General features: G+C 53.5%; 1 protein-coding gene across 2 annotated transcripts in view; it reads left to right on the forward strand.

The window, feature by feature from the left end:
- The window catches only part of CRMP1 (collapsin response mediator protein 1), an 87,379-nt gene that overhangs the window by 54,218 nt on the left and 10,724 nt on the right, over positions 1–22,437 (forward strand). For both annotated transcript variants that reach the window (XM_012739722.2, XM_012739725.2), the window contains exons 5-11: positions 508–569; positions 2,533–2,613; positions 7,865–7,933; positions 9,325–9,445; positions 12,089–12,245; positions 14,922–15,063; positions 15,626–15,796. In XM_012739722.2, the coding sequence (XP_012595176.2) occupies positions 508–569; positions 2,533–2,613; positions 7,865–7,933; positions 9,325–9,445; positions 12,089–12,245; positions 14,922–15,063; positions 15,626–15,796 (803 nt within the window). The remainder of the gene's footprint in view (positions 1–507; positions 570–2,532; positions 2,614–7,864; positions 7,934–9,324; positions 9,446–12,088; positions 12,246–14,921; positions 15,064–15,625; positions 15,797–22,437) is intronic.

Genomic DNA, 22,437 nt, shown 5'->3' on the forward strand with positions numbered 1-22,437 from the left:
CGCAACGGACCGACCACACCACATCCTTGCTTTGAAAGCACATGCTTTCCTGAGAGGTGCTGGGCGCACAGCATTGTGAACGTGCTGAATGCCACGGACTTGGGCAGTTTCCTCTGGTTGTGGTGGCGAATTTTATGTTCTGTGTATTATGGCACAATTTTTAACAAGTGGGATGAGAACAGCTCATGCATCAGGATGTTCTAGGCGCTGCACAACCTGTGTCATCCTTGTCCTGCATGCCCACGGACACCCTCCCTCTCAGCCAGGGGCTCCTCCCCTCCCCTTTCTCCTCCTTCTCCTTCAGATCCAGCTTAGTTGTGACCTTCCCCAGAAGCTTCCTGTGACTCCTGCCCACATCCCCAGACTGGGTTAGGTGTCCCCGCTGTGAGTTCTGGTGGCGCCTTCTCTCCTGGGGCCACCGCTCTGCACTGCCACCCTTGATTCACTGGAAGGACACACTTCTTTTTTCTTAAGCATATGTTTCTGTTCTTCTTCATCTCGACACAGGCATCAACTCCTTCCAAGTCTACATGGCCTACAAGGATCTCTACCAAATGTCCGACAGCCAGGTAGGTCCCTGTCTCCTCTCCGTCCTGCAGCGCAGGCAGGGAGACGCTGAGAACTGGCAGGGAGTGCTCTGGGCTCAAGTCCTGGTTCTGGCACTGAATTGATGTGTGACCTTGTGTCAGTCATTGCCCCTCCTGGGCTTTTGTTCCTCTCTGACCATTGGAGTGGGTGCATGGGGTCCCTAGCACGGTGGCTCCCCAACCCAGCTTGTGTTCAGCGTCACCTGGGGAGCTCATCCAAAGCGCAGCTGCTCAGAGCACATTGCAGACGCAGCAGCCACACTTCCCAAAGGCCGTGCGGCGGGTTCTGGGGCTCAGGCGGCGCCAGGAACATTTTGCCAGCTGTGACACAGGGGAGAGCCCTGGCCTTCCCTCGCGCCAGCTGCAAGATGTTAGGCCAGTCACCTCCTTTCTCAGTTTTGTCATCTAGAAGATGTAAAATATCTGGCCTTGCCAACCTCAAACAATCGCTAGGTAGGTTCGAGGAGCTGAGGAAGCTGACGGAGTCAGCTGCTCTCCAGGTGTAGAGCTGCACCTGGCCTTCTTACACTGCTGGGTCTCCTGTGTTGTTTTGTTCTCGCTCCCCTGCCCCGACTTGCTAGTGGGGTGAGAGGCTAGGAGTCTAGAGCCAGGCTGCATGGCTGCAAGCCACGGCCGTACCAGCACTTGCTGTGCAGTCAGGGGCGGCTTTCCGAACCTCTCTGTGCCTTAGGCTTATAGAGCACAACCTCTGACTTGGCCGTCAGAGGATTGAATGACTCAATACAAGCAAAGTTCTAGGGCAGAGCCCGGCACAGAGCGTGCCATGCGGGCGGCAGTGAGCTCTTGCTGGTTATTGCCAGGGATTCGGTGGGCGGTGGGAGGGTGTCCTGCCTCTCAGATAAACACTTGGGGTATAGAAAACAGTCGGTCCCAAGGTGCCCTGGAGGGCATCAGCAATCAGCAAAAGGCACTTGAAAAACTGAAAATTGGTTCAGTTTTATGGAAAAAAATACCATGTGACATGTCGTCGTGTGACGTGCAGGCATAATTGTGATGTCACCTGTCTCATTCTAGCCACCAAAGCCCGGGCATGGGTGGAATCAAGCAGTCTTTTGGTGTGGTTTCCCAAACATGCCTCCAAATGCCCTCCGTTTGTGTCTACACCTGCAAGCTCACAGCCCGGGGGTGTTGTCTTGCATGCGTGGAGAACAGAGTTAGGATTCCAGTGTCCCTGAGGAGGGAGCTTGGTGGCTTTGGTCCTCACTAGGGACAATGCCTGATTGCAGATTCTTCCCAGGCAGGAAGAGGACGCCGGACAGTGGGCAGCACCTGGCCCGGCCGGTGAGATGGTGCTGGGCGCGGCGCATGCTGCCTGAGCATCGGAGTTACCGGAAAGCCGGTTCCGCACGCCACTGCCGTGCGTAAAATGGCGTGGTTTTTGTAAGGTGCCCACCTCTCCCGTGGAGGCGAGTGGCTGTAGTACAGGTTTAGCAGATTTGGCTACAAATTTTCAGTAAAACTAAATGTGACTTCTCAGCACCGCCTGTCGCCATTCACAGCTGCAGGTGTTTCAAAGGAGCCAAGTGAAAAAGAACGCAAAGGCTCAGACAGGTGCTGCGGCCACGCGTGTGGTCACGCCCTGGCAGGGCTGGCTCGGTTCCGCCCTCCCCCACCAGCTCCTGCTCTTGGGTCTGGAATGTGTCACGGCCCAGGACCATCCTCTCCTCGCCGCCTGCGGAACAGCGCGTTCCAGCGGCGCGACCAGAGCAGGGGCGCGGGAGTGCGAGGCCACGGCGGCGTGAGCAGAGGAGCGTCCCTGTCAGCGTGCGGGCTGGACGTTCTTGTCTCACGCCGGTCCCTGTCCCTGTCCCTGTCAGCGTGCGGGCTGGACGTTCTCGTCTCACGCCGGTCCCTGTCCCTGTCCCTGTCAGCGTGCGGGCTGGACGTTCTCGTCTCACGCCGGTCCCTGTCCGTCTCTCCTCAGCTCTATGAAGCCTTCACCTTCCTCAAGGGGCTGGGAGCTGTGATTTTGGTCCACGCCGAAAATGGAGATTTGATAGCTCAGGTGAGTGCTGCGAATTTCCTCCCCTTCCACCTGGGTCCGCTGCTCGTTGCGAAGGGCCGGGCGAAGCGTGCTGGTCAGCGAGGTGCCCGGGGGTGAGGGGCCGAGACAGGGACTGGGCGCCACGCCGGACGCTCCAGGTGGGAGTTGCCCACACTCCTTCGGCAGGCCGCGTTGCCTCCGGAGTCTGCCTCCTCCCCTGTACCACGGGGCAGCTCAGCCGCCCTCCGCACCTTGCACCTTGCACCTGCAGGCTCGCGTGGCGGGCAGGTGAGGGTCTGAATGAAGATGCGCTGCTCGCTGGGGTGCGGGGCACGGAGCCGGCGCTGCGCTTTGTCTTCCGGAGCTGGGGCTGGGCGGAGCCGGGGAGTCCGGGCTGGGAGCAGGGGTCCAGCCCAGCCTCTTCATCGCCCAGCCACGTGGCCTCAGGCGAGGACCATTGCCCGCCCCACAGAGACTCTCAGTTTTCATCCCGAACACCTACCTGGCAGTGTTGCTGTGAGGATTAAAGGGTAACTTGTGCTGTGTTGCCTAAACGTTCCTTGCTGAAAATTTTGTCCCCAAATTCATAGGTTAATGTACTTGGAGGTGGAACCCTTGGGAGGTAATTGGGGGCAGATGAGGGTACAAGGGTGGGGCCCTCAGGGTGGGATTGCGGCTTCCTAAGGAGAGGAAGGGCGGCCTGAGCCCTGCGAGACTGGCAGGGAGGCCCTTGCCGGGTTCCGGCCCCCGGTACTGGACCTCCCAGGCCCAGAACCACGAGGAACACATTTCTTTTCTGCATCAATTACCCAGTCTGTGGCGTTCTGTGACAGCATCAGAAAACACACTGGGACATCGTGTGCGTGGAGTTCAGTGCCGCACACACGACAGCTGCAGCCGTGCAGACATTTTGGGCAGGAAGAGACGTGAGCACAGTTTGAACCTTCTGGCCGTGGGGTGGAGAATTTGGGGGGGAAGAACAAAGTCAGGGTGACCAGCCGGGTTCTACTCCAGCAATTCTCGTAAGAGATGAAGAGAGGAGACAGAAAACAGAGAGGTGAGAGAGATAGGAAGGAAGCCCCGTTTACAGGACTCATGGATGGATTGCAGGGGAAGGGGGGAGGCGGGTGCCTCTGGGTCTCTGATGCAGGGGCCCCGTCAGTCACCGGGCCGCCTCGTCAACTCCAGGCAGAAAGGGGAGAGTCTGGATGCAGCCACAACAGTAATTAATGCCAGGCACAATGTGAAGGACTGCATAGATGCTCACAACTACTCCATGAGTTAGATACAATTATCCCCACTTTATAGGTAGGAAAACTGAGCCTTGGATATGAACAACTTGCTCCCTGTCACATGGGGCAGTAGAGTAGAGCTGGGATGTTAGCCAGTTCCCGCTGGTTCCAAAGCCCAGGGAAAGAGCAGAGTGATGGTTAAGTGCTTGAGGCTTTACATTAGTAAGGTTCAGCTTTACTTCCTCTTATCTGTGTCCTTGCAGTTACTCTTTAGAATTCAAAGTAAAAAATGAACAGTGCCTCAGTTTCATCATGTAGTAGAGTTCTGCCCACTGATGACAGATTGCCGAGTCCAGCCCTCACTCAGGAAGAAGGGGCCACACAGGAATACTGGGAGGCGAAGTCACTGGGGCCGTAGCCGAAGCTGTCCACCAGAATGTGTGCGCTTCCCTGTGGTTGCCGCCCCGCTCACATGCGGAACGCGATTCCTGCCCCCCACTGGGCCTCCAGAGTCTCATCTGTGACAGCACTATCGCAGAGCCTGGGACCTCCCTGTTGGGTGGGGGTAGGCGTGGATGCGGCTGGTGGTTGTGCCTCCTGCAGTCGTAGGTCTGTGACACTAAAGCGGGCGATTCCCGCCCCCACCCCCCCGACACGCCGTGATGTGGGGTGCGGGCAGATGCTCCCGTTCAGCGAGGGGCAAATAGAGGCATCGAGGAGTCACGGGCTCTTGGCGACTCTGAAACAGAGCTGGGCAGATGTGAGGTCTGAAAACAGTCCCCCTGGTTCTTGGCTCCTCCGTCTGGGCTCTCGGTTCCGTCCTCTGAGTTGTTCATCTTTCTCATGAAAGGTAGCGGTGACTAGTTTCCTCAGCCTGCTTCCTGCCTGGCAGGATTTTGGGACTCCAGCTCCCCCATGCACGTCACATGCCTTTGTCCCCTTCATCCTGACCTGCCCGTGTGCCGCTAAAGCAATTCTCCCGAAGGCTTCGTAGGGCTGCGTGAGTGCCACCGGGGCTGATCCATTGCACAAGAGACAGGCACAGCGTTCTCGTGGGCGAACCGTGCCTGTGCTGCTGGAGAGCTGGGGGCAGCGGGGGCTTCCCGGGGCTCTGCTGTCTGCCGGGAGCCCCCACAGACACGTCTGTAATCCCTTTAAAGGGCCTTCCCTGGTGACAGAGGATGCTGGGAGGCACACTCCCTCTCTGAGTTGTTAGCTGAAGTTTGTAGAGTTGCACTGCTAGTTTTATCTGGGCGCGTTCTGGATGTGGGATTGGTTCAGAAGCCATTTCTTAAATTTATATCTTTGTTCTTTGGAGAGACTTAAAATTTTCAAAGCCATCACGCTCTGGCTTTTTGTAACAGTCCTTCCCTCAGTTTCTCTCTCCCACACACATTCTACTGTAAGCAGCAGGAAGAAACAGGTGGTACCTTCAGTGCTTTGCTGGGGAATCTCCTTAGCTGGACCTGCCACTTCACTAGGTCTAAGCTCTGCCTTCCAGCTGGGCGAGAGTGTCGCTGAGCTTTCTGCTGCTCCGTAGCAAGGATGCCCCTCCAGTCTCCAGAGGCGTGTTCCTCATTTCCCGTGCACACCACGGTGACGCCCTCACAGGCTGTTTCTGATAACCATCTATTCAAGGCAGTTGAATATGCTCCTTCAGAATTCTTCCTTCCTTTACTGCCCGGTTCCAAAGCCACTTCCACAAATTTAGGTAACTTTTATGGTAGCACCCTACTTCTGCCACCAAAATCTGTATTAGTTATATATGACTGCATGGCCCATTACCCCAAAACTCAGCATCTTAAGACAACAAGCGGTTATTTCCTCATGGTCCTACTGTGACTCAGGAATTTGGATGTAGCTTGGCTGGCCCCTCTGGCTCAGGGTCTCCCAGGCTGCAGGGAGGGTGTCAGGTGGAGCTGGGGTCGTCTCAAGGCTCGGACAGGCAGGGCGCACTTGCAGCGTCACTCAGGTGGTGTTTTGGGGGTTCAGTTCCTTGCAGGCCATCAGACTGATGGCCTGTGCTCTTTGCTGGCCAGTGGCCAGAGGCCTCCGTTGGTTCCTTGCCACCTGGGCAGCTGCAGCATGGCGCTGGCCTCCTTCAGAATGGCAAGCCAAAGGGCAGGAGAGGGTGGGCCAGGTGGAAGCCAGAGTCTCTGTGACCTCACCTCACAAGAGATGTCACGTCTGTCGTGTCGTGCTCTGCTGTCAGAAGCAAGGTGCTGGATCGAGCCTGAGCTCCAGGGGAGAGGATTATGTACGGGCGTGACAGCCAGGAGGCGGGATCCCCATGGTCATTTAGAAGTGCCTGTCACGCCACACATGCCTGAGTGCCCGCTGGTTTTAAACTTCATGAAAATGGAGCTATGCGGCATGTCCTCTTTTATATCTGGCTTTGTCTGCTCAAACCTGGGTGTGCGAAATCCATCCCTGTTGTCAGTTGTAGTGATAGCTTTCTCCGTGTGGAATTCCATTGTGTGAATATGTCATGGTTTATGGCTTCAAACACAGAAGCGTGTTTGAAGCTTCTGTGCACGTGCCAGCCTGTTCTGCTGTCACACCTACGCTCACGTTTCTGTCCGCGTGCACCGCGGCGCGGGCCGGCCGGCCGTGGGCCGTGCAGACCTCTGCCTTAGCGGTCACGGCCGCACGCTGTTCCAGAGTGCGCCAGCGCGCAGCCCGCACTCCCCGAGTCCTGCGTCGGGCTTGCTCTCCCTGCTGCCGACTGAGGACCGGCCTGTTACAGCTCTAGGACACCTGTCACCTCTGGACATCTGCTCTCCACAAAGTCTTGCTTCTGTTGTCTGCATTTTCTTGGTTCTTGCACATCTTTTTGTTACTTTAGTGGGGTTTCAAAAGGAAGCGAAAATAGCACGTGTGCTTAGCCCGTTATCTTCAGCTAGAAATCCCGCCGCATCTTTGTTTCCCCTTATTCCCTCTCTTGTCCTCCCTCCCTCCCTCTTTCCCTCTCTTCCTTCCCTTCCTTCCTCTGTGAATATAGAAATAGTAACTGACATTTAAACAATTTTGCATAGGGATTTCTCCATGTCAAAAAATCTTCTTGTAAACAGTTTCTAAAAATGCTTTGTAAACACCATCTTCAGTAGCTGAAATCATTCCACTGTTTACTTAAATCCACTCCAGCTGTTAGAGCTTGAAATTGTTTCCAGTTTGCGTCCTTGTAATAAACTCACCATAGACGCCCAATTGAAACTGCGACGTGTTTATGGTCGCTAGGGCTTGGGGTTCGCGGTAAGGCTGTGTCCGAGATGACGGCACAGGAACCGCGGAAGTCAGGGCCAGCAGCACACAGCTGGCATCTGCGCAGCGAGAGCCTAGTGTCCGTGGACGGAGGAAACTCTGGAACAGATGGGCTCGGATCCGGGCCACCAGACAGGGAGTGGTTTCCAGGTGATGTGATGGGTTTGAGGTGGTGGTTCCGTGCCAGAGAGACAGGTGCTGGGAAGAGGAATCTGGGGTGGAGATACGAGAGCTGTTAACGCACCTTCCTGTGCTCAGGTCTCCTGCTGCACGTTGTTCGCGCTGTCTCAGCTACTCACGGTGTCGCTCCACAGTGCAGGCACCCTTGTCCCGGCGGCTCAGAGAGCACAGCTTGCCCAGTCACAGAGACGGCCCTTTCCAGAGGTGGACCCCAGTTTAGGGCGCTTTGATTTCAAAGCCGCGTCATACCCAAATGCCATGTTTCTTACGGAGGAGAGCCCTGCAGGGAGATGTGGAGAAGGGAAGGGTGGTGGGCGAGCTGCAAGGCTCGCTCCTTATACGCCTGCTTCCTCACGTTGCCCCCAGGAGGTTGAGCATAACACAGGTGCTTGTGTGGATGTGCAGGGCTGCAGGGAGAAAGGGGGTGAGTGTGGTGGAGGGGGCACCAGCTCGCTGCCCCTCCGGCCCACTGTTAGTCCTTGTGCAAGGCCCCGCCCCCAGCCTCAGCTGCCCCCTGTGTCTAGGCAGGGCGTTGGAGGAGCGACTTCTCCGAGCTCTGATGTTCTGTAATCATTGACTCTTTGGCTCTTGTCTTGTAGGAACAAAAGCGGATCTTAGAGATGGGCATCACAGGTCCTGAGGGCCATGCCCTGAGCAGGCCTGAAGAGGTAAAGACTCCTCCACTTGGACATGACTCTGACATTGCTGGGTGCTCACCCTATGCTGTTCTAGCCGGGCCAGCCCAACCAGGGTCCCTGGCTCCTTCCCATTCCCTGTGCAGGAGCTTCCCAGCCCATCTTGGCTTCCCTGGGAGCCCTGGGGCTGCAGGTCACTCACAGGAGCCAGGAAGAGGCTCACTCAGGGCCCTAGACCTTCACTCCAAGGCCCCACAGAAGCTGCAGTGTCCAAACTCCACAGGGACTTTGTGTATTGGATGATAGGACAGTGGGGCCACATGCCCCAAGCCTAGCACCCGGGAGACAATTGCTCTGCCCACTGTGTTCCCAAGATATGAGAATGGATGAGCCCCCTGGGGGTGGCAGTATGTGCACATGTGTGTGTGCCTGTGTCTGTGTGTGCATGTGCGTATGCGTGCACATGTGCGTGTGTGTGCCTGTGTATATATGTGTGCATTGCGTGTGTGTGCATGTGCGTATGTGTGTGCGCGTGTGTGCATGTGCATATGTGTGCACATGTGCGCGTGTGCCTGTGTATATATGTGTGCATATGCATGTGTGTGCATGTGCACGTGTGTGTGCATGTGTGTGTTTGTGTGCACATGTGTGCATGTGCGTCTGCATGTGTGTGCATGTGCGTGTGTGTGCGTATGTGTGTATGTGTGCACATGTGTGTGTGCTGTGTATATATGTGTGCATGTGCATATGCATGTGTGTGCATGTGCATGTGTGTGTGTGCGCGTGTGTGCATGTGCATATGTGTGTATGTGTGCACGTGTGTGTGCCTGTGTATATATGTGTGCATGTGTGTCTGCATGTGTGTGCATGTGCATGTGTGTGTGTGTGTGTGTGTGTGTGTGTGCATGTGCAGGGAAGGGGCTGAAGGAATGCAATGGGTGCCCTAGAAGCCATCCTTTGTGTTGAGGATGTTTCCTGAATGTCCTTGTCAAGTTTTTGACTGGTCTCCTGGACCTCTGCTCAGGTCCTGGCCCTGTGCTGGATGCTGGGGACACAAGACATGAGTGTTCAGGCTGCTGGCCCCGAGGGGCTCTAGATCGGCCCAGTGCTCCTCAGGAGCCATTTGTCCCTGGCCCGTGCTGACAGCAGAGGGAACCAGGAGGCGGTGTTCACAAACTTCTGTAGCGCTTGGGTGTTACTGTATCCAAGTGTGTGACCAGTGGCTTCACCCTGGAGAGCAGGTGGAGGACTGTTCAGGTGTTGGACCCAGATGTACTTTCCTCCTTTGATGTAGTAGATTTCCCCTCTGACCACATTTAATTAAGGAAAATTGAAGGACTGTGATTGTAGGAGGGCCCTGGGCGCCGGGTGGGCAGTGGCTGTGCCCCACCCCTCCCCTGTGACCTTTGCATTTGCCGTGCCAGCTGGAGGCCGAGGCAGTGTTCCGGGCCATCACCATCGCCGGCCGGGTCAACTGCCCCGTGTACATCACCAAGGTCATGAGCAAGAGTGCGGCGGACGTCATCACCCTGGCCCGGAAGAAAGGTCTGCAGCCTGCCCTGGGCCTCCTGAGGGTGGTGGGACCCTGGGAAAGGGGTGTCCAGCGGGTCCACATTCACTTTTGGAGCCACTGCCCAGGGCAGAGACCTGCCAGGAGTGGCAGCCTGAGCTCCGGGCCTTGAGGCACATTTTGAGGGGGGTGGGAGGCAGGGAGAACATGGGATATGGAGTTGGCTTTATGGGTTAGATTTCTGGTCTTCCATGTGCTAGCCCTGTGACCCTGGGCAAGTCAGGGGCGTGTTCTGAGCCTTGGTTTCCTCATTTGTAGCTGGGTAATGATCCCTGCCTTGTGGGGCCAAGGCAGACCATGTATTTTACAGCTTTGCCAACTTTAAAACTCTCTCCAGAGTTTCAGATGGAGCCAGGGCAAGATTACATCATGCCGCCTTCTCTCTGGCCCACCGTCTGGGCACCAGCCCGGGTTGGGCTCCCCTGGGCCCCTCCAGGACCACACGGCTGGTGCCTTCACCCAGGGCCCACGCGGGGCTTGCAGGAAGAGTGTCAGCTGTGGGTTGGGAAGGAACAAGGTATTCTCCCAGAGCTAGAGGGTTTGGGAATAGCCTTGTGCTGGACACGGGGGAGAGCCAGTCTAGGAAGTCAGCTGCCCAGCTCTAAGACTTGGATGTGTTCCTTGTTCTCTTGAGCTTCTGTTTCTTCCTTTCTGAAATGTACCCAGAGAGCCATGCACGGAGCCCCAGGTGCTGGGCAGGTGGTAGTTAAAGTCCTTCTCAGCTCCAGATCAGCCATTCACTTCCTGCCTCGGTGTCCCCATCTTGAGAGGGGCTTGCAGCACTGCCCTGCCTGCCGACCTGAGGGCCATGCTGGGGGCCTGCTGGACGGGCCCTAACCGGGCTCGGGCTTCCCAGCAGGAGACCCAGAGGGGCCTGAGTGCCATCCTCGGGCCCTTTTGACAGTGAGGTCTGCAGTCCCCAGGAATCAGCAGACCAAGGATGAAGAAGGAGGCCCAGAGCGGTCTTCCCTCCCCAACTCAGAGAGAGAGGGACAGACAGACAGACAGAGGAAGAAGGGAGGGGCAGAGAAGGAATGCCTCTTCCACAAGGTTGGTGGCTAAAATCCTTTGGTCCTGATGACCCTAGGACATTGCCCTGGATAAGGGCCGCCCCCTTTTCTCTTGGGCCACGTGAGGCTGCCTGGGCGCTGTGGTCACAGGAGGGGCAGAGTGGGACAAATGGCAGAAACGCACAGAGCCCTTCAGGAGCGTCACCACACTCGGTGCACCGTGCTTACGCGGCCTGGAAGCAAGTCGAGCCACCTCTGTTTACAACGAATTTCAATAGGACACAATATTTAATCTAATATATCCAAAGTATTACTTCAACAAGATATCTTGCATGATTTTGTCTGTTTTCTTTTCAAAATCCAGCGTGTATTTACATGCACAACGCGACTCAGTTCAGACCAACGACAGCGCCAGGTGCTGGGGAGCCGCACGTGGCTCGGGGCTGCTGTGTGGGCTGAGCGGCTTTGGCCCCCAGACCACGCAGAGGCTGGGAGGGCACGGCCTGGCTAGCATTAGCTCAGTTTTAAAGATAAGGAAACCGAGGCTCTGAGAGGATGCAGAGACCTGGAAGCGGTGGCAGCGGGGGTCAATCCTGTAGGTTCTGGAGCTACGCTAAGCCTTAAGGCAGCCACTCGCCACATGTCGCCATTTAAATTTAAGTTAAATGATGTTAAACAAAAGTTACAGGTCAGTTCTCAGTGGCACCATCCACATTGCAAGTGCTCAAGAGCTGCGCGTGGCCAGCGGCTGCTGGTTGGGCAGCCCAGGTACAGAGCGCCTGTCCCCGCAGAGACAGCGGCTGGGCAGCACAGCCCTGGAGCAGGCCGCCGGAGCGCACAGCCGTGCTCCCGTCCCGCTGGGCAGCAGGGGCTCCCGGCCGTACCTCTTGGCACTGGTCTCCAAAGATTCCTGCTCGGAGCCCTGGGACTCTGCCTGCAGGCTTCTTCCTGGGATAAGCCGTCGGTCCACCCCTCGGGACAGCAGGCTGGCGCTTCTGGGAAGTTAGTGTGTGCGGAGCAGCCCTGAGGCTGGTCGACCCCCCCCCCCCGCCCTGCTCCTGGGCTGGGACGGCGCCGGGCTGTGTTCTCAGCCTCGCAGCGTGCCCCGTGGGGCTGTGCGCCAGGGACCCAGGGCTGTGCCCTTCATTGGCTTCTTTCCTGGCCTTATGTCACTTCCTCAGTCCCCAGCCAGTGTTTCTGCAGTCACCTCTCAAATAAAACGCTTGACCTCAATTCCTTATTTGAAGATCTGCTTCTGGCAGCACCCAAACTAAGCACATCACGTCTCTGTCCCCAGTTTGCAAACCTGTAAAAGTTGGTGATAATAGTAGTGTCCAAATACTAAAGCAGTGACAGCACGGCAAGGGTGCTGGGAAGGCCAGCCGTTGTCATCGTTGTAAAGAGCTTGGCAGGTGCGGAGGACAGGTGGGGTGGGCCTGAGCACTGTAGGTCGCCACAGTGTCGGCGGGGACCCTGCAGGAAGATGGGCCACATCCTGGCTTTTGCCAGTCTCACTCTCCCGCCTCCAGGTCTTCCAGTTTGTGCCACTGACTCCTCCCTTGAGACCGTTTGCTTTTAACCAGGCTCATTTGTGTCTGCCCCTCCCAGGCCCCCTAGTTTTCGGTGAGCCCATCGCCGCCAGCCTGGGGACCGACGGCACCCATTACTGGAGCAAGAACTGGGCCAAGGCGGCGGCATTTGTGACCTCCCCTCCCCTGAGCCCAGACCCCACGACGCCAGACTACCTGACCTCCCTGCTGGCCTGGTGAGAGCCCTGAGGACGTGGGGCAGGGGAGGCAGCTGGGGCCCTTGGGGCAGAGGGTTGACGGTGGGAGCACAGGCTGGTCTAGACGCACTGTGGTAGGGGAGGCCTTGGCCCCGTGCTGGGAGAGGACGGTGCTCTGCAGGGCTGACCACAGGCCTTTAGGGACCTGAAGATCGATTGCACCTAATAACTGTTCCATTCACATTTGCTGACCACCTCCGGTTCATTCAACAGCTGTTTAAGCACCCCCTCTGTGCCAGGCCCTGTGCTGTCCTGGGAAGTGCCCGGGATTAGGGTGTGAGACCAGGCTGTACCACCCTGCGCACGGCACGTTGCCCACAATATCTCTGTCACTTGGTGTGCTCAAAGTGGGGAGAATACGCTGCCTGCCATGGCCTTGCCCTTCCCAAGGAAAGGCAGGGACACGGGCCTTGGGCCCTGGAATCTGACCACTTCCCGCCTCCTTTGCTGCAGCCACTGTCATCTCTGGGCTGCCTACAGGCCTTTCTACTTCCACATGTCCCCTCCCCCAGCCACATCACAGTCTGCTCTCAACAGGTGCCCCAGAATTTCAAAACTTAAATTGGACCAAGCCATCCATCTGCTCAGAAGGCTCCAGTGATTTCTCCTCCAAGTGAAACCCAAGCCCTCACAGTGACCCACCAGGCAGGACTCGAGCTTGTCCTACTCCCCGACTCGCTCCTCCAGCCCAGGCCCCGTGCTGAGTCTTGAACACTGGCAGGATCATGCCTCAGGGCCTTTGCACTTCCTATGGCCCTGCCTAGCTCTCTCTTTTCTTAGCTGTCATGTGATTTCCTCCTGTTCATCCTTCAGATCTTCCCTGGAAGATTCCTTCTCAGGGAGGCATTTGCTGATCATTCTCTTTAACATTGTAGCCCACCCTCTCCAGCCCTGGCCACCACCTGCTCTAATCCAGCCCCGGCTCCCTAGCTGCACCACAGGTCCTGCCCATGCCGCTTACTGCCTAGTCCCCTCCCTCCCCTGCCCGTGTCTCTCCTGTTCTTAGACGCATCCCTGTCACCCTAAGTCGTACCAGGCACATGGGAAGGGTGCAACACATTTTGTTGAATAAATGAGTGAATATAAGTTCTAGATATCCCATGTATCTAGGTGATTCCTAATGTTCCTGGGCCTCTGAATTGGAGGACAGCCTCAACCTGCAGTTATAATCACAACATAGTGGTCCACTCATTCCACTGACTCAGGTGTCCAGCGCCAGGGCTCCCACTATATCAAAAGGATATTTGCTTTCAAAACACTGAGTGATTAAAAGGCAAACCCCAGTGAACTTGAGCCACTTTGCTGTAACCGATGCCTAGTGTTTTTCTTTTTTTTAGACAGAGTCTTGTTCTGTCACCCTAGCTAGAGTACAGTAGTGTCATCGTAGCTCACAGCAACCTGAAACTCCTGGACTCAAGGGATCCTCCTGCCTCAGCCTCCCCAGTAGCTGGGACTACTGCACCCAGCTAATTTTTCCATTTTCAGTAGAGACAGGGTCTTGTTCTTGCTCAGGCTGGTCTCGAACTCTTGGGCTCAAATGATCCTCCCACCTCAGCCTCCTAGCGTGCTAGGATCACAGGCGTGAGCCTGAACCACTGTGCCTGGCTGACGCACAGTGTCTTGTTCTGCAGACACAGCTAGAGCCCCAGCAAGCCCTGCACCAGCCGCCTTCCATTAAGAAGCCAAATGTCAGCGCGTGTGACTTGGTTTGTAACGTGCAAAGACATGAGGCCAGTGTCATAAATGGGACATCCCTGACTTGTGACACACACAGGCATGTGCTGGAAAGTTTCTCTCTTACTCACTGGCTTACTTATACATTCATTCATTCATTCATTGGCAATAATACATTTTGCCTTCATTTTTAAAAAATTGAGATAAAATTCACAACATGAAGTTCACTACACACGATCAATTTTAAAGAGAAGAGGCTGGGATAGGGAAGAAAGTCGGCAGAAGGCCTGGGGAAGGAGTCTGCATTTTGGCGCCTGCTGTGTGCCAGGTGTGTCCCTGAGTCCGCTCCGTGGACCACCACGGTCCTGGCGGGAGGCCTTCGTCCTTGCCTGGCCGGGGCAGGAGAGCCGGGAGAGCCAGTAGACCTGACAACAGGCCTGTCGGGTCTGCAGAGCCAGATCGTGTCAAAGCAGGGCTGCCCTGGGCTTCCGTGAGGTGCGTGGAAAACGAGTCACCCTTCCTGCCGCGCCGTGTGTCCCCAGCCTGCCTCAGCATGGCGTGCGCGCCTGCGGCATCCGGGGCACCTGAGCGCTGCGGACCCGGTGAGGCTCGCAGGGCAGGAGATGCATGTAGACGCTCTCGAGGCTCGGCAGTTTCGGGTAGGGGCAGCTGTCCGCGTGTCTGGTGGATCCGTCTGTTCCAGGTAGGGAGTGGAGGCTGGCTTGGGAGCCTTTCCCAGCCTGGAGCCCACACTAACACAGCAGCAGTCTGCTGGCGCCCAGTCCAGGCTCTTTCCAGGTTTCAACAAGACGCCAAAGGCCAAAGGGCCTTCCAGTACCATTCGCTAATGGCGGCGACATGCCCAGAATCCTCGTCCCACAGCCTGCTGGGGTCTCGGCTCCATGGACTGTGCCACCTGTCTGCAGTCAGGGTTTGCCCTTCACAGTGAACTCAGATCTGACCTCTGCCTTTCCTTGCCAGTGGGGACCTGCAGGTCACAGGCAGTGGCCACTGTCCCTACAGCACCGCCCAGAAGGCAGTGGGCAAGGACAACTTCACTCTGATCCCCGAGGGCACCAACGGGGTCGAGGAGCGGATGACCGTCGTCTGGGACAAGGCAGTGGTAAGTGCCGCCATCTCTCCTCTCAGGACTGTCCTAGAAACGCCCTCCCGGCCCATCGGGGCCAGGGCGCCATGCACTCTGGGCTCTCAAATCTGCCTTCGCGCTTGAGGCAGAAGCAGACGCACCAGCAAGGCCCACGCAGGGCCGCGGGGCCCCTGAGAAAGTCCCGCAGAGGCCTCTGCGCCCACAGAGCCGCGGTTTGCCTTTATGCTTTAAGAATGAAAAGTGTTGTGTTTAGTTTTGAACTGCATTTTAGTTCGCGTGGAGATGGCTTTTGTGCGTGTGCATGTGCGTGTGTGTGTGTGTGTGTTTCAAGTTTAGGGGTTCAGGGGAAGAGAGAATGCTTGTTGCAAAGGGAGCCTCAGGCCACACTCTGATCTGACCTCAAACCCGAGGACACCCCTCTGCGGGGCTGACCCGCTTCTTGCCAAGGCCAGGCCCTGTGCGCTCTGAGGCTGGCGTGTTTCCGGCGGGGGCGGGAGAGGCCCCCCACCCTGCGGGGCCCTCGCCCTCCTCCCGGCCTGCTAGCGATGCTGTCCTCATCGGTGGGTTTTGCCTTCAGGCTACTGGCAAAATGGACGAGAACCAGTTTGTGGCTGTCACCAGCACCAACGCAGCCAAGATCTTTAACCTGTACCCCAGGAAAGGGCGGATTGCTGTGGGCTCGGACGCCGACGTGGTCATCTGGGACCCCGACAAGGTGAAGACCATAACGGCCAAAAGCCACAAGTCGGTGAGTCCTGGCTTGTCCATGGTGCTTAGAGAGATGATACTTGCTTTGTAATCATTTTAGAAGCCTAAGATTAAAAATGGTTTATGGATTTTACAACCAGAATGTGATCTGATACCTAACCTAGCCTGGTTCAAGTTTCTCCTCTAGTCGGAGAGAATGGGAAAGGGCTGGAAGTAGGCTCCCGAGCCGCTGCTGTGCTCCCACACGCACCCAGCCGCAAACCCCCCAAAGACACGGGGATGGCGCGAGACACCTTTGCTTCCCTGGAGGGCTCGCTTCGGCACCCACTCTGCACACCAGCGGTGGCCTTGGGTCCGATGAGCAGTTACACTCGCAGATACGAGAGGCCACCACCTGGCCTCTGGCTCTGGGAAAGGGCGCGGGCCGGGAGCAGAGCGCGCAGTGTTGACCTGCAGTGGGAGTCCTCCCAGCCCCTGGGGTCGCTCGCTGGTGAGGGAGGAGATGGCGTGTGTGGTGACAGGACACCAGGCACAAGGAGGTCCCATAAGAAAGCCACAGGAACTACTCGCAGCAGCCACGAGCGTGGCTCCAGGTCCCCGCGCGGCCACAGGAGGCGTGGCCTGGAGAGCAGAGTCTCAGTAGCTGTTCACTGTCCTTGTCCAGTCCGCCGGCTTGGGTCATCGGCGTGATAGACAGTGCTCCTCGCCACACCGGCGGCTTCCTACTTCCCCGTCTCCAGGAGCCAGGGTCGTGGGGGACGAGCCCGAGGCTGTCCTCCTGCCCGGAAAGCCGGGCGTTGCTCTCTGCGCGCACGGGCCAGCAGGCACGGATTCTGGCGCCCGTCACGGGAGTGCCGCGCCCGCGCCCTGGCTCTGGGAGGACCGGGAGAGGGGAGTGCTTGAGACGCCTCAGGGGTGAGCGGGCGTCCTGTCTGCTTCGTGGCGCTGCAGCAGAATCCCACAGACTGGGTAACTTACAAGGAAAGGACATTTATTTGGCTGCAGTTCTGGGGGCTGGGAAGTGCAGCCACCTGTCACCGCCCCCTCTCACTGCCGCGGCAGTGGCAGGCAAGCGCAGCAGGAGTTCTGGGGTGCGCCCGCGGCCACTGCGGCGGGAGCTGCTCTTGCGAGCGTCCGGTCACTGCTCCAGGGCCGCCTGCTGAGGGCCGGACCGGCGACACGGAGCTCGCAGGCCCTCCCGTTCCTGCGCCGCTTCCATGCTCAGGAGCCGGGATTCCAGTCCCAGCGTGGTCCGTGGTCCGCCAATGCTGCTCTGTAGTTACTCTGGCTTCGTGTTTTCTGTGCTTCGTCTCGTTTGATCCTCACGGCACTCATCTAAGTTAGTCTGTCGCTATGCGTCTCCAGGGATACACCGAGTGAGTCCCTGCGGCCGCCCTAGCCAAGTGCCACTAGCTGGGCTGTTTTCCCTAAGTTCTGGAGGAGAGAAGGTGGCAGTCGAGGTGCCAGCAGGGCCATGCTCCCTCGAAGGGGGCCCAGGCCCCTGTCTCGGCGGCGGCCCAGCGGGCCTTGGCGTGCAGGAGCCTCGCTCCGGTCACCACCTCTGTCATCGCAGCTGCTGTCCTCTGCATCGTATAATCTTGCAAGGATGCCAGTCATTGGATTTTGGGCCACTGTGCCCCTTTGTGACCTCATCTTAACTAACAACACCTGCAAGAACCTTATTTTCAAATAAGGTCACATTCTGAGGTCTTCGACATACCCTTTTGGGGCGTATGGTCCGCCCTGTAACAATAGGGGGTGCGCCTGGGCTTGCTGAGCGAGCAGGCGTCGTCTTCAGGTTGAGCTCGGGGAGATATGCATCACCCCCTCTCCGTGCCAGGCCAGACTGGAATCCTTTGCACAGCAGCAAGAGGGCAATTTAGGGCATCATGAGGCAGGTTGGGCCAAAGTTTGATTTTCTCTGTCCAAAGCAATGCCATTCACACACTGCAGGAAAGTAATTTTTTTCAGAACAGGGATTAAGAAATGCTGTAATGTTAATGCTGATTTTTACAAGTTTTTAAAAATATTAGCTTTCTTTTAACATTTCTTATATAGGGAGAGATCATTCGTTATATATTGATCAGTGATTAAATTTTAAAATCTACTTTTCTATAAAAAGAAAACAACTTTTATTTTTTTTACCTTGGTGGAAAACATAATTACTTCCAAGGGCCACGTTGTAGGTGCACACGTGTCTGCACATCACTGACAACTAGGTTTCTAAAGCTTTTTTTATTAATAGATAATTCATGTGCCATAAATGTCACCATTTTGAGGTGTACAGTATACTAAGGTATATTGAGAAGGTTGTACAATTGTCCCTGGTTCCAGCCCGTCTTCATTGCCCCTCCAGAGAAACCCTGTTCCCACTAACAGCCAGTCCCCATCGCCCCGCCCCAGACCCCACCAACGCCCACCTGCCTGCCTGCTTTCTCTGTCGACTTGCTCATTCTGGACACTTCATGTAAATGCAGTCACACAGCATGTGGCCTTTTATGTCTTGCTGCTTTTGCTTACGAACAGCATGACCCCACGACGCAGCGTGGCCATACCACTTTCCTTCTATGGCCGAGCAGAGCACACTTTGTGCATTCATCAGGTGACCTGCTGCCTTGCAAAGGGTTATGTAAAAGGAACTGGTGACAGCATCATCCCTGGGAGGAGATGAGGGAACTTGGTGGGGCTCGTAGATAGGAGAGAAAAGAGGTGTTTTTAACATAATTGTTAGTATTGTTTAAAATTTTTAACATTGTGTGTTGCTTTTGAGAATTGAAGTGATTGACTTTTATTTATTTATTTATTTTTATTTTTTTATTACGTCATATTATGGGGGTACAAATATTGTTAGGGTTACATATCTTGCCCCTGCCCCCCTTCCCCCACCCCGCTATGCCAGAGCTTCAAGCGTGCCCAGCCTCCAGGTGGTGCGCACCGCACCCACCGTGTATGTGCATACCCTTCCCCTCCTCCCCCTTCCACCTGTCCACCTCCCAGTAACAGATTTTTTTTAGACTTTGGTTACAGTGTATATCTTTGCCTCTCCCTAAAAAGGGATAGAGGTAATCCCTTACCCCCCACAATGCTCACCACATCCTTAAGATGTGGGTCTCCCCCCCATCCCTGTTGAACACTATAATTTTTTGAGCACCATAGTTTTAGTCTGTCAGTACCAATTTGATGGCGAGTAGATGCGTAGCCCATTTTCCAGATCTTGTGTCATCTCGCTTTGTATTACGGGTTTAAGCTTCATCCAGGATAGCATAAACGGTGCTAGCTCACTGTCGTTTCTTAGGATTGAGTAATATTCCATTATGAGCATATACCACAATTTATTTATCCACTCATGAATTGATGGGCACTTGGGTAGTTTCCATGACCGTGCAATAGTGAATTGTGCTGCCATAAACATTCGGGTGCAGGCCGGGCGTGGTGGCTCACGCCTGTAATCCGAGCTCTCTGGGAGGTCGAGGCGGGCGGATTGCTCAAGGTCAGGAGTTCGAAACCAGCCTGAGCAAGAGCGAGACCCTGTCTCTACTATAAATAGAAAAAAATTAATTGGCCAACTAATATATATAGAAAAAATTAGCCGGGCATGGTGGCGCATGCCTGTAGTCCCAGCTACTCGGGAGCCTGAGGCAGGAGGATCACTGGAGCCCAGGAGTTGGAGGTTGCTGTGAGCTAGGCTGACGCCACGGCACTCACTCTAGCCTGGGCAACAAAGCGAGACTCTGTCTCAAAAAAAAAAAAAAAAAAATTCGGGTGCAGATGTCTTTATAATAGACTGACTTATGTTCTTTTGGGTAGATGCCCAACAATGCTATTGCTGGTCGAATGGCATTTCTATTTCTAGCTATTTGAGGTATCTCCAAATTCTTTTCCACAGAGGTTGCACTAATTTGCAGTCCCACCAGCAGTGTGAGAGTGTTCCTGTCTCTCCACATCCTCGCCAGCATTTGTTGTTTTGGGATTTCTTGATACAGGCCATTCTCACTGGGCTTAGGTGGTACCTCATTGTGGTTTTGATTTGCATTTCTCTAATGATTAGAGATGTTGAACATTTTTTATATGTTTGCAGGCCATTATGCTGTCTTCTTTGGAGAAGTTTCTGTTCATTTCCATTGCCCATTTCTTGATGGGGTTGTTTGATTTTTTTCTTGTTTATTCTTTTAAGTTCTAGATACATTCTTGTTATTAGACCTTTATCTGAAGTGTAGAGAGCGAATATTTTCTCCCACTCTGTGGGTTGTCTATTTGTTTTAATGATCGTTTCCTTGGCAGTGCAGCAACATTTTAATTTGATCAGATCCCATTTGTTTATTTTAGCTGTGGCGGTGATTGCCTGGGGGGTCTTCCTCATAAATTGTTTGCCTAGACCAATATCTGATCGGGTTTTCCCAACATCTTCTTCTAGGATTCTTAAAGTTTCCTGTCTTAGGTTTAGGTCTGTTATCCATCTTGAGTGAATTTTTGTGAGAGGTGAGAGGTTGGGATCCTGATTCACTCGTCTGCATGTTGCTAACCAGTTTTCCCAGCACTATTATTGAAGAGAGAATCTTTTCCCCAATGTATATTTTTGTCTGCTTTATCAAAGATTAGGTTACCGTATACAGATGGTTTGATCTCTGAAATCTCAGATCTATTCCGGATATCTATGGCTCTCTTCTTGTGCCAGTACCAGGCAGATTGAACTGGTTGCTTTACAGAACAGCTTGAAGTCAGGAAAACTGATGCCTCCCAGTTTGTTCTTTAAGATTGCTTTGGCTATACATGGTTTTCTTTGGTTCCATACGAAGCGAAGAATTATTTTTTCTAGATCTGTCAAGAATGCTGGTGGTATTTTGATGGGGATTGTATTGATTCTGTAGATCACCTTAGGTAATATTGACATTTTAACAATATTGATTCTACCAAGCCATGAACATGGTAGATTTTTCCATCTGTTTAAATCATCTGCAATTTCTTTTTTTAGTGTTTCGTAGTTCTCCTTGTATAAATCTTTTGTATCTCTCGTTAAGTATACTCCTAGGTATTTAATTTTCTTTGGGGCTATAGTAAAGGGTATTGCGTTTTTGATTTGAGTTTCTGCTTGATGGTTCTTGGCATATATGAATGCTTCTGATTTATGTATATTGATTTTGTACCCTGAAACTTAACCAAATTCATTTATCAAATCTAGGAGTCTCTTGGATGAGTCCATGGAGTTTTTTAGATATAATATCATATCATCAGCGAAGAGAGAGAGTTTGATCTTATCTGCCCCAACTTGGATGCCCTTAATACCCCTCTCATGCCTGATTGCTATAGCTAGGACTTCAAGCACTATGTTGAATAGGAGGGGAGAAAGTGGGCATCCTTGTCTAGTTCTGGTTCGAAGAGGGAATGATTTCAATTTTTCCCCATGTATGATATTATCCGTTGGTTTGTCATAAATGGATTTGATAAATTTAAGGTATGAGCTGTCTATACCTATTTTGTTAAGAGTTTTTATCATAAAGGTATGTTGGACTTTGTCAAAAGCCTTTTCTGCATCTATTGACAGAATCATATGGTCTTTGTTCTTGACTTTATTTATAAAGTGAATTGCATTTATAGACTTGCGTATGTTGAACCAGCCTTGCATGCCAGGAATAAATCCTACTTGGTCATGGTGAATTATTTTTTTGATGTGCTGCTGAATTCTATTTGGTAACATTTTGTTTAGGATTTTTGCATCTATATTCATGAGGGATAATGGTCTGTAATTTTCTTTTTCTGTTGCATCCTTTCCTGGCTTTGGTATCAAGGTGATATTGGCTTCGTAGAATGAGTTAGGAAGAATATCATCCTTCTTAATGGTGTGGAATAGTTTCTGTAGTATAGGTATGAGTTCATCTTTGAATATTTGGTAGAACTCTGGAGTGTAGCCATCAGGCTGGGACTTTTCCGTTTGGGGAGGTTTTTAATTACTGCTTCAGTTTCTGAGCTTGTGATTGGTCTGTTCCAGAACTCAGTTTCCTCCTGGGTGAATTTAGGGAGGTTGTGTGAGTCCAGGAATCTGTCCGTTTCATCTTTGTTCTATAGTTTTTGGGCATATAGATTTCTGTAGTAGTCAAACATAATGTTTTGTACTTCTGTGGAGTCTGTTGTGATCTCTCCTTTTTCATTTCTTATTGAAGTTAGTAGAGTCTTTTCCCTTTGAGTTCTTGTCAGCCTAGCCAGAGAGCTGTCAATTTTGTTGATCTTTTCGAAAAACCAGCTTCTGGTTTCGTTGATCTTCCATATAATTCTCGTATTCTCCATTTCATTTAGTTGAGCTTTGATCTTAGATATTTCTTTTCGTCTGCTAGGATTGGAATTGGTTTGCTCTTCTTTTTCCAATTACTTGAGTCTATTCATTAGGTTGTCGGTGTCTAATCTTTCTGTTTTTTGGATGTGAGTGTTTATTGCTATTAGTTTTCCTCTCAGATATGCTTTTGCTGTATCCCATAGGTTTTGGTAAGATGTGGCTCCATTGTCGTTTTATTCGAAGAAATTCTTGATTTCCCTCTGAATTTCTTCCTTGACCCAATAGTAGTTATTCAACAGTAGATTGTTTAGTTTCCATGACTTAGTTATGTGGTATGTATTTCTGTTAGAATTGGACTCTAATGTTATACCACTATGGTCAGAGAAGGCACAAGGTATTATTTTTATTTTCTT

The sequence above is a fragment of the Microcebus murinus genome, chromosome 16, assembly GCF_040939455.1.
Source record: "Microcebus murinus isolate Inina chromosome 16, M.murinus_Inina_mat1.0, whole genome shotgun sequence".
NCBI lineage: Eukaryota > Metazoa > Chordata > Mammalia > Primates > Cheirogaleidae > Microcebus > Microcebus murinus.